This window comes from Gambusia affinis, linkage group LG19 (assembly GCF_019740435.1).
Source record: "Gambusia affinis linkage group LG19, SWU_Gaff_1.0, whole genome shotgun sequence".
Taxonomy (NCBI): Eukaryota; Metazoa; Chordata; class Actinopteri; order Cyprinodontiformes; family Poeciliidae; genus Gambusia; species Gambusia affinis.
Genome location: NC_057886.1, coordinates 17,201,057 through 17,213,275, shown reverse-complemented (window position 1 = coordinate 17,213,275; position 12,219 = coordinate 17,201,057). Strand labels below are relative to the sequence as shown.

At 37.1% G+C, this 12,219-nt stretch overlaps 1 protein-coding gene across 1 annotated transcript; it reads left to right on the top strand.

Moving 5' to 3' along the window:
- Window positions 1-1,597: 1,597 nt before the first annotated feature.
- kcnh4a (potassium voltage-gated channel, subfamily H (eag-related), member 4a) lies at window positions 1,598-12,219 on the top strand. Its single transcript, XM_044100317.1, has 15 exons — window positions 1,598-1,706; window positions 4,458-4,691; window positions 4,810-4,941; window positions 5,104-5,228; window positions 5,421-5,673; window positions 6,121-6,278; window positions 6,771-6,978; window positions 7,244-7,438; window positions 7,520-7,719; window positions 8,737-8,986; window positions 9,084-9,298; window positions 10,048-10,397; window positions 10,480-10,550; window positions 10,831-10,907; window positions 11,395-12,219. The coding sequence occupies exons 1-15, from the start codon at window positions 1,631-1,633 to the stop codon at window positions 12,217-12,219; spliced, it is 3,369 nt and encodes a 1,122-aa protein (XP_043956252.1). The 5' UTR covers window positions 1,598-1,630.

Sequence of the window (12,219 nt, the reverse complement as noted above, 5' to 3'; positions counted from 1 at the left end):
ACAGATTGACTGAGTCTGTCAAAAAAAAAAAAACTACACAATTGTAACACTTTTGCCTGGGTAAACAATGTTCAGACATTGTTTAGAGAAAATAACATCTCTCTCTCTCTCTCTCTTTCTATATATATATATATATATATATATATATATATATATATATATATATATATATATATATATATATATATATATATATATATATATATATATATATATATATTAAAGGGATGACAATCAAATTATTTTCTTTAAACAGTATCTTTCTGAAAATAATGTCAGAGATTAAGAAATCTGTGGTGATGTAATTCAAAGTTTAAGCTGATGACATTGTCTTTAATAAAGTATTGAAAACAAAAAAGAACTTGTCAATATGTGCAAACAAGAATAACTTGCTATATGCAGTGCAGTCTGATAGAAAATGAGTATTTATCATTCACTAAACTACAATTTTGAGTCGACCAGAAAATCTTTAAATTTTTATTTCCTTGCATCTTTGCAACATGCAGAAGAAGGTTGCTTTTCTCTTGTTTCTCCTGTGGATCATATAAAAGACAGAGAGTGAAGATTAAAAAGAGGCACAACACATTAAAGACTGTATTAAACAACATGGGGCTATAAAACGAAAGAAACCATAAAACCAGAAGTGTAGTGGTCAAAGACATGCTTCACGGTATATTTCATAGAAACTAGACCAGGCTGTAGTTTTTTACAGAAGTGTTCTCAAGTATGTACTATCTGTGTTCATGTACTTATAGACTCTACTTTGTTTCTATGCTTTTTTGTGTGGTGCACGGGTGTGCCATAGAAATTGTAATAGATTGCAGAATCCTTCAGCTAGCTGAATATTAATTGTTTTAGCTGTAAACATTTATTTCTATTACAGAAAGTGACCTAACTACCTTCTTATAATTTCTTTAATTTTGCATGCCTATCTGGTCAAATACATGGGAGGAAAGATTCCCTGTGGAGACTCAGAAAAAGTCTCATTACTTTCTGTGTTTCAGAGTATCCACAGCAACCAGCAGCTCGAAATGGAGCTCTGACCTAGTGGTTTACACTGCACAAGTACAGTTATTTGATGATCTGAAGAGAAAAGCATTGAGAAGCCTCTTTTTACATTTCTATGAGGAGCTTGTAACAGGAAGCCATGCAAAGGTGAGAAAGCTGGAAGATAAGGAGAATGAAGCTAATTTTTGTTAATTTCTTTGAGGAAAGATAAGTAGGAGGAGACAGGGTTTTTTTTTTAATGAAGGAAAGAGATGCGCATTGAGCTCACAGTGAGTAGAATGGAGAAATGGCTGAGGCTCCTATGATGGGAGGGGACTCAGAGATGGCAGGAACTATGCTTTGTGGAGTTGAGACTGACAGAACAGCTGAGGATATGACAACACTGAACAATGTGCAGATGAACCTGAAAAATCCTGATTCAGTTCTGGGAGAAAACCTTTGGAGAACAGCAGCTATCCTCATCTTCTAAAAACAGATCAGGTTTATCTGAAAATCTCTGCTTTTGATTTCTGGATCCAACAAAAGAACTTTATACCAAGGAGCAGCCCTCTGATTTTATTTCAGATCTTATGGATTAGTGACAAACTACTAGAAGCTGAAAGTCTCCTTTTAAAAGCTAAAGATGCCTGTGATGAAGGGCCTCCTTGCGCCACAGAATACCTTTTTGGACAGCATTGCAAACCACTTTGATGGAAGTCGTAAGTACTTTAAAAGAGATGTTTTACCATTTTTCTCATCAAACACTGATCAAGAATAGCCCAGTGACTCTTTTGTTAGCCCAAATCAGGTTTGTGGGACAAAATACTCAGTTCCGCGTAGAGCAGAACTGAGTATTTCTATTTTCTTAGAGAAGTATTTCTGCATTTAGCTATTGTCATTGGTGAGATCCTTTCTTTTTAAACCCACAACATAGAGGTGAAATTATTTTTTAAGGATTTTGTTTGGACAAATCTGTACTTGATATAAAAATAGAAAAACTTATGCAATCATTAACTTAATCAGTGAAAAATTCTGTGGTTGTTTCCACCTGGATAAAAATGAGTATCTTTTCACACTGTTGATTTTCCTCATGTTTTGATAGGATTCAGGAATTCTTAAGAAATATAAAAAGCCAACATAAAAAAAGAACATACAGTACTCTATATGTATGCAGTGCTAAAAAGATGTATATTAATTTATTTTTGGGTGAGGTAATATCAACATGAACCTTTATTTAACCGGGATAAAAGATATTAAAAGTCTCCTATACAAAAGATTCATGGTGAGTGGCAGCATCAAGTAACATAATAATCTTGCATTTGTTCAACCAATAGAAATTTGTGGCAGTGACCCTTCAAGGGGACAGTCAGTTTTCAGCATCGGCTGTCAGATCATTAGATTAGATAGAGCTTCAGCAACAAACACTGCTACGTCTATGAATTGTCTTGAACTTGTCTTGACTGAAATGTGAGCAGCGGCCATTGAAAACGCATAGCAAACATTAATGGAGACACTATCCACATGATCCTGTTATGAAACCAGTGAGATTGATTAAAATGAATTATGTAGTGGTGAGAAGCATATCAAATATCAACTGAGGTCTTGTTCAGTGAACCTTTTTGAAAGCTGAAAACTCACCTAAATTATTAATCTGATCACCCACCACCTCAAAATGTAGAAAACAGCCATCTAATAGAGTCAGAACTGATGTTTAGATTAACTTTTTCAGCTTCAGTCACTGATATCTGACTCTTCATGGACACTCTTTCTTGACCTGATTCTGCATTTCATAATTTTCACACCTTAATCCTTGCTGGACTGCAGGGGCTGGTGCCAGTTGTTTAACATGCAAGGTGTATTCCTAGATTGTCATTTTTAAGAATTGGAAAAGCACTTTGTTGAACACAACTCAGGGGGTCTTTTTGTGGGCTTTAGTGTCTCTTATTTGAAAGTAGTGAAAAGGGGGAAGCAGAGGGAGGAAGACATACGGTAAATGTCGATGGGTCCGGGAATCAAACCCGCGACGGCCATGTTGAGGACTCAGGGCCTCCAAACGTGGGTCACGCTATCACTTACACCACCACAGCACGCCCCATGTATGATACTTTGATATTTAACTTTTAATCATGACCAATAAAAATAGAAGAATCGTTGAATTTCTGACTGTAGGCCAAAGAAGAAGGTGAAGGTTTTTAAAAGGACAGACTTAATTTGAAGATAACTACAAATAAGCATTTTTTTTACGTTTCTTTTACTAATAAAATCATGCCAAGTATGCGTACTGCTAGATGTGTAGATGTTTTCACTAAAGTATGTGGAGATGAAGTCATAAAGCTAATAAAAGATTTTTCTGGTTTTGTGTTGCCATGGGGATTCCTGAGAGAGAAAAGAAGGAAAACATATGGTAATGGTGCAATTTTACAAGAATTTAGTTCTGGGACACAAATTGAATCAGTCACATTGAATGCAGCATCCAATTAGAAATATGTGAAAGATTTTACTTTCCTTGATGTATTATTTCTAAGATAAATATAAACAATTTTGCCACTGAATGATGAATGAATTGTTTGCTTTGTTTTCAGCAGGAGAATACAAATCTCCTCTCTGACAGTCAAGCCAGCACGTGTTCCATGCTGTCCTTGGAGCTACATTATTGTTTAAAAGTTTTCTTCATCAAACAAAGAATGTTTTAAAATGCTGTTTGCTTATATTCAAAGCAAAGTCGTGAGTCGTCCCTGAAAAGGGAAGAATTACGATAGAAAGGAGACATGTACCCATAGTGTGCTTTATTGAATTAAGAACAGATTACCACTAGTAATTTTTTTCATAATGCTTTTCTAATATTATTCACCAGCTGGTGCAATAAATCAATTTAAATTGCTTTTACAAACATTTCTGTTCAAGCGTCTCTAGAGAAAAGAAATCTTTGGCATAACAATTAAAAGGTGGTGGAAATTAATACTGATAGTATTATTATTATTATATTATTTTGAATAATATATTTAATCAAAAAGGAACATTTTGTTTTCTTGAGTTCAGACTGTGCATTAGTGGCTCCAGAGCAGTAGCTTGCAGAATCTTATTGTACAAAGGTATCAGTCAGGAGAAGTACAATAAAATCCCACAGCATTCTACATTTACCATTGCACAATAAAGACAGTTATGTACGAATGAAGAAAAAAAATAAAAGAGTTACAAGAAGCCATCCTATAGTCTTCCTGCATGAGATCTTTAAACAACTACTTTTCTGTCTTCCTGTGATGACGAGCTGCGCTACTACTAGCTGTAACATACAACTAGGAACAGCTTGTAGATATCTAGTCTTACCAGTGATATTTTTTTATTGTCTGGCAGTATCTATGCAGCTACTTTAAAAAAGGGAGTGGTGGAATAATTTCTCTTTCTGTTAAGCTCTAATGTTGTTTTTCAACCTCTAATCTCTACTATTTCTCTTTTTGACTTATTCACAGACAGCAACTTTCTTCTGGGAAATGCTAGGGGTCGATGCGATTACCGGATCATCTATTGTTCAGATGGTTTTTGTGAGCTAACTGGTTTTGTTCGGACGGAGGTCATGCAGAGAACCTGCACCTGCACCTTCCTTCATGGGGCTGAGACCAGTGACAGTGTAATGGAGCAGGTGCTTAAAGCTCTGAAGAGTCAGCAGGAGTATCAGGGAGAGATCTGCTTTTACAGGAAAAATGGTAAGAAAAAAATACTGTTTCTTCTGCTAAAGTCGTTGTTCATTTACTTATATTTAGCCATCAAGTGAACATTTTAGTCTTTGTCTAATATCTCTGTATAACTTTTTGGTACTCAAAGGAAATCAGTTCTGGTGTCTCCTGGATATTGTTCCAATTAAAAATGAGAAGGGCGAGGTGGTTCTGTTTCTGCTGTCCTTTAAAGATGTCACCGAATCTTGCAGGACAAGCCATCACTACAATCATGAAGATGGTGAGCCCTTACTGCATGTTTTTAAAAGCTCTGTTCTGAGTGATTCTTAATGATCTCTAAAATGTTTATATTGTGACATGACTTTTCATTGGCTTGATTTTACCTAAAATTATATGAAGATGATTAATACAACTAATTTTGTAGTTGTCTTTGACTTTTCAGAGGCTCCTAGAGAAAATCGAAAAAGCAGTCAATCGTGTTTTATTCGAGCTCAAGGAAGGGGGAGAAGTGTTCTGCACCGCCTGAGTAACCTGTTTGCAAAGAGACGCAAGACGAAACTGACCAATGTGAGTTCAAAACTCTGTCTCAACTCCCACAAGATGGAAAACAACCAGAGACTAAGAAAATAAATGTACATTAATGTGATTTTAGTGTGGCTCTGAATAAACTTCTATAAAGAATAACTTTTATTGATCTGAATGTAACTGATGGCCTTAGAAATGTAGACTTCAAGATTTTGTGTTGTGTGGCATTTTCAGAGCATGTTCCAGAAACCCTCCGTACCTGAGTACAAGGTGACCTCTGTGAAGAAGTCCCGTTTTATCCTCCTGCATTACAGCATTTTCAAGGCCATGTGGGACTGGTTGATTCTGCTGGCGACTTTCTACATCGCTGTCACTGTACCTTTCAACGTCTGCTTTGTCAGTCACAGCGAAGGTGGCAACCGTCTCTCACTTGTCACTCGCAGCACCACATGGAGTGACATTGCAGTGGAGATGCTCTTCATAGCTGGTACGTGGGCGATTCTGTGCATTAATTTCAAATGTTGGATTTAGTGGAGAAAATGTTTACGTTTTACAAACCTGTTGACCATCATATTGAAACCCAAGCAACATTATGAAAAGATAAGAGCAGTAAGTTTAAACCACAGCTGTTTCCTTGGTGATGGCTGACACGTGACTACCTCCCACCATTTCTCACCCACTCGGTGCCAATGTTGCCCTAGGTTATAAATCATAATTAGATTTCTCTCACGTCGTCCCAGTTCTTCTCCAGTGGAAGTGCTGTAACACGTCTGTCACACAACCTCTAGATAGATTAGTCTTTACAAAGACAGTCATACAAAATTAGCTCACTCACTACATCGTGCATTTCCCTCCCATGCAAGTCTCTGGAGCAAGTCTTCATTCTTTGTGCATTTTCTCTCTATTTCATGTTACGTTTCTGTAACTTTTGCAGATATTATTCTGAATTTCCGCACCACATACGTCAGCCAGTCGGGTCAGGTAGTGTATAACACCCGATTCATCTGCCTACATTACTTCACTACCTGGTTCTTTGTGGATCTGATTGCGGCCCTGCCATTTGACCTTCTCTATGCTTTCAACGTCTCAGTGGTAAGACGGTCATGATAATGAAAAGAATGTCATGTTTCTTTATTTCATATTTTTTTGCTAGTTTCTTTTTTGGCATACCTGGTAAAGTTTCAAAATACAGCAATATTTTATATCTGCAGCATAATCTCACACTGAAAATATTTGAAAAGTGAGATGAGTCATTCACTGTTCTTTGCACAAAAACACAATCTTATATTCATATGACCAAGTTAAAGTCAAAGCACAGATGAACAAATGTGTTTGTGTCAGTGATAGTCAAACATAAAATAAATTTTTCAGGCATTATTAAGCTCAACCAGTGTCAACAAGTTTGTTAACTTCCACACCTCAAATTTTGCCCATTTTTCTTGGTATTATTCTTTATTTCCACTATTTGAAGTTCTCATAAACTTTTTCCAGTTTCTAACAAACAAAATCATCTGTTTAGATTAAAACATAAGAAAGCAAAAAATATAGAACCTTTTAATGTGTGTTTTGTTTTCCCATTTCCAGACCTCACTGGTGCACCTTCTAAAGACGGTTCGTCTGCTGCGCTTGCTTCGGCTCTTGCAAAAACTGGATCGTTACTCTCAGTACAGCGCAGTGGTCCTTACTCTGCTCATGTCTATGTTTGCCTTGCTGGCTCACTGGATGGCCTGCATCTGGTATGTCATTGGACGCAAGGAGATTGAAAGTAGTGATCCTGTTACCTGGGATATAGGTGAGTTCAGCTGGTCACGACTTCTTATTTGTTGTTTGAACATCTTAAGGCATGACTTAATGCTTTAATGCCTCTGACTTTCCTCCTTATCCCAGAGAAAGTCTAGGTCACAGAGTGTCCAAATTGTATGGCTAATTTGACCAATTAGCAAAGCAGAAATATCTGTCCGCTAAAGCACAATAAATCAACTGAACATGAACAATGTTAGTGTTGCATTTTATTTTCTTCCTCTTGAGTGACTAACAATATGTACCCATACCATTAGGGTGGCTTCAGGATTTGGGTAAACGTCTGGAGACACCATACATCAACAGAACCATAGGTGGACCCTCCATCCCCAGTGCCTACATTGCCTCCCTCTACTTCACTCTCAGTAGCCTCACCAGCGTTGGTTTTGGCAATGTGTGTGCCAACACAGATGCAGAGAAAATCTTCTCCATTTGTATTATGCTGATTGGTGGTGAGTTTAAAACCATGAACAGAAATTTTTCATGTGGGTTAAATTTTCTAAGCGCACCTTTACTGTTTCATCCACTGTCAGCTCTGATGCACGCGGTGGTCTTTGGTAATGTAACAGCCATTATCCAGCGCATGTACTCACGGCGCTCGCTCTACCACACCCGCATGAAGGACCTCAAAGACTTCATCCGTGTGCATCGACTCCCTCAGCAGCTGAAGCAGAGAATGCTGGAGTATTTTCAAGCCACATGGTCAGTCAACAATGGCATAAATGCAAATGAGGTAAATGAGGAACAAAGGAAAATAAAATCAGTCTTTTTATTAATTCTTCTAGGGTACAAGACTTATTAGTAATATTGATATTGTGCTCATAATTAGATCTTGTATGTATTTTTTATGAAAGAACTTGTTCATTTTTGTTCAGTAATTGAAACACAAATTGAGTTTCAGCATTTTGAGGTATATCAATCGAAACAATACATTTTCTGTGGGTGTTTTTCCTTTCAGACATACAATCCTTTTGAATGTGGGACATTTTATATTCTCTGAAGTCCTATTCCATTTCCTTGAATAGATGTCAGAATTTCAATGACAATGTTAGAATCCATTTTGAAGAAGTTGCCAGAGCTGAAATGGGGAGAATACTCATTAACACACCCACCTTCACCTCTCTGGATAATTAATTCAGAGTTGAAAGCAATAAATGCAGCGCTGGTTTTAACAAGATGTATTTTCTTAGCAGCTTGATACATCATGAAAGTGCAGCAACCTCTAAAGCCTGGTTTATTGCATTTAAAAATCAAAAGACATACATTTTTCAAAGTTCTTTTTTGAAGATTTCAAAAAAGAACCTTTTAATAAAATACTATTTTAGTAGTAGCAGAGGAGTGTCAATTCAATGCCATTAACATTAAAGCCTTTAAATTTCATTGTCATATTGCTCCTATGGTTTAAAGCTTCTGTATTATTAAAATGTATATATTTTCCCATTACATTATGTAAAACAAAATAATATTTTACATAATATTCTAAAAGCAACTAAAACATGCTGTAAAGTTTTAAAATTCCTTTGTAAATGTTTTGATATTGGGAAGCCATTACAACTTTGCACATTTTTAAGGTTATCTTTGTTGACCTCCTTCTTGTTTGCTCATGTTGGTCCTTGACTAAACTCGTGTGTATCAAAACACTATGCTTATAGTAAATCTTAAGAGTAACTAACTTAATTTCTGAGGCTGAACTGCAGAATGCTGACTTACTTGTAAAAAATGTCTTTTTTTTCCTCTAATTTGCTCTCAGCTGCTTCATGACTACCCAGATGAACTGCGAGCAGATATCGCCATGCATCTGAACAAAGACATCCTGCAGCTGCCTGTGTTTGAGAGAGCCAGCAGAGGGTGTCTGCGCTCTCTCTCCCTGCACATCAAGACCTCCTTCTGTGCACCAGGGGAGTACCTCATCCGCCATGGAGATGCCCTGCATGCCAATTATTTTGTCTGTTCCGGTTCTCTTGAAGTCTTGAAAGACAGTATGGTCCAAGCTATTCTGGGTTAGTGTGTACAAAGTGTGAAACACTTCCAGCTGTTCATTAACATCTTCATCTAGTAGCATCTTTTTGCAACTCCTCTCTCTGACTATCACTACAGGCAAAGGTGACCTGATAGGGGCTGACCTGCCAGAGCATGATCAGGTGATCAAGACAAATGCAGACGTGAAGGCGCTCACCTACTGTGACTTGCAGTACATCAGTGTCAAGGCTTTAAGAGAGGTTCTCAGGCTGTATCCAGAGTACGGCAGTCTCTTCAGCTCTGACATCCACCACAACCTTACCTACAACCTGAGAGAGGGCAGTGAGCCTCATGTAAGACTTATAATGTCTTGGTACCACAGAATTTATCTGAACAATTTTCTACTATGAGGTCCAAATGGGCCCAAATGGCTTCCATTGAATTTCAGTAAGTCTTTCAGTAATCTAAAAGCCTAATTGGAATGATTGGCTTGTTTATGATTGATTGATTCACTGTTTATCTTAACAACCAACTGAAAAGATGTACCTAATAATGTCATTGGTGAGTGTACATATTCACTGTGCATAATCATACTTTAAAAATTATGGAAAAATGTCTTAGTTTTTTTTTCTATCTGCAGGCAGTGAAGAGATTTACATGGACTCCCAGGCAGGATTTGGTATATGTTGAGATATGCTAACTCTTTACTTAGACAGAGCTAACACAAAGCACATTAATACAGTGTATGACAACAACTGTCAGTACTGTCAGTAAATAAATATAAGTGTATGCTTTGTTATGTATGCAACCTTTCAGAAGCCAGAGAGAGAGAAAAAAAAAGTAAAATTTTATCACAATGAAGCTACCAAATATAATCATTTTATGTGGGTGTTTTTAGACTCATGCTTTAGTTTATGTTTGCCAAATGGACACACACAGTAAGCTCAACAGCAAAATGTAATGTGTTGTTCTTTATGTCATTACATGTTGATAACATTACATGTTAACATGTCGATAAAATAATAACATAAATAACGTTATGTTCTCAAACATAACTCTCAACTTTGCAGTTAAATTCATTGACTTTCAATTTCTCTTCCAGCATCATGTCTCTTTGGATCACAAACTACCCAACGTCAATGACGCAAATGATGAAGAAGATACAGATGACATGAACCATTTGTGGCAGAGCAGAGTACAAGGTTCTGGAGGGACTCTTCAGTTTTCCCGTCTCAACACTTTAGGACAGGAGCACATCCAAACGCTCCACCCATGTCGGTCACCTGTTTCTCAACGCCAAGGCTGTAGCATCTCTTCTCAGTTCTTTGCCAATGAGGATCTCACTCTATCACCTAATGTCAGTCTGAAAAACGAATCCCGGTTAAGTCATCGGCCATCCAAGCTACTCTTTCCATCCTTCCCTTGTGTTAGTCCTCTTAACCTGAGCCCCAGGTGAGGTTTTCCTCCTTATTTTTCTCTTCCTTGCAGTTTGCTCTTTTTAAAATGATGTGATATTCATTTGTTTCATTGTCAGGGTTGTGGATGGGATTGAAGACAACAGTCACACATTTCAGTTCAACACAGAGCAGGATAAGATAAGGATTGGTATGTCAGGTGACGTTTTGTTTATTTTTTTAAAAGATGTTGTCAATTTTTTTTAAGTTAATGAAAAAAAATGTTTGAAACTGTGAAATTCTTTATCAACTAAATTTGCATAAGATGTAAGACATTTTACATATTTTATTTATTGTTTTCTTTTCTTTTTCCAATACATAAACTGCTTAGATCATTTTAGATAATTAATTAACGTTTAGATTATTTTACCTAGTAAGTATCACAGAAAATGTTATCACATAAACTCTATTTTCTTTTTGATGTGTTTTAGATGAGTTACAGATTAATGCTAACCTTCTAATTGAGACAGAAGAAGTGAAACAGAACATGACCAAATTAAATAAAGAGGTGAGATTCAAACATAAGTCTTGTTTCCTCTATAAATTGAATACTTTACCCTTGTCAAAAGTTATATGGGATATTTATGCCTATCAATAATTCATAAGAAAAAATTACAAAGTATGACATGAATGTAATAATCAAACAAACAATATTTGGCCTTCATGGGTGAGTTTCAATGAACAATATTGTTTTCAAAAAAACAATACAGTCAACCGTTTTGCACATTTCAGGGTTTTGAGTAAGCTGCAGCTGCCTGATTAATACGATGTCTTCTGATTAATATTAATACAAGGAAACATGGTGGTGATAGCATCATGCTAGCATGGGCGTTTTAGTCCTGCACCACCTGGAAGATTGGTGGAGTTTTATAAAAGGAACTCATGGCAAAAAAAACTTGTAAAAGTTTTAAAGTAGTTTTCAGTTAGCATGATAGTTTTATGGGGTTTTAATCAATATCTGAGACATCTCTTTAACTTTTATTTTCTTCTTGCAGGTGAACAACTTAAATGAAGAGGTCTCCAACCTGACTAAAGCGCTCCATGACATGATGCATTTTCTGCAGTCAAATATGCCTGCGCTTCATCATGTCTCTCCTCCTGGTGTTACAAGTTGTAAAAACTGGCAGCCTCGTATCCCTTTAGATTCATCTGGAAATGCACAGGACTGCAATGGGATACCATCCCACAACAAGTCTCCCACTTTGCTTCATTCATCAAGCTCTGTGTCTACCTCTTTGCACCTATGCTGCTCTGATAGAGATGGAAAAACAGCTGATAGGCTGCAGAGTCAGTACAGTCCATTTCAAGCACTCAGAGCCACCCCAAGCTCTCCTTACAATCACAGAGTTTTACCCCTCCTCGGCATTGATTCAGGCCCCAGCATCTTTCCAGTGATTTGTCAAAACCAAAGAGGACTCTACAATACATCTAGTCCTATTAAAAATAACACTAATCCAGTTAATTGTGGACACTCTCATTCTACATTGAATTTTCTAACCAACTCAGAAAGTCTCACCAATCCCCAGACGCCAGTTCATTCTCCGAGCAATCCCACTGGACAGTCACAGTATCACACAACCTTCAGCTCTCTGACACCCTCAGGACCTTGCACTTCATTGTCCACAGATCATAACATGAGCCAGCATAGCTCCACGAGACAAAATGACCCAGCGGGATCTGGCCTTGTCCTTCACTCACAAGACCATGTATGTTCTTTGCTGGGGCAGCTTTCAACCAGAGAGTGTGGAGGATCACACTACCATGACAGGACAGACGATTACGGAGCAAGTCAAAATGTATTAGAAGACTCACAACGATAA

Bases quoted from the DNA above. Each gene is read 5' to 3' on its own strand.
- kcnh4a (XM_044100317.1), top strand. From the start codon at position 1,631: ATGCCTGTGATGAAGGGCCTCCTTGCGCCACAGAATACCTTTTTGGAC. The intron at 5,229-5,420 runs GTGAGTTCAAAA...TGGCATTTTCAG, and splicing joins GCAAGACGAAACTGACCAAT to AGCATGTTCCAGAAACCCTC. The intron at 10,551-10,830 runs GTATGTCAGGTG...GATGTGTTTTAG, and splicing joins GCAGGATAAGATAAGGATTG to ATGAGTTACAGATTAATGCT.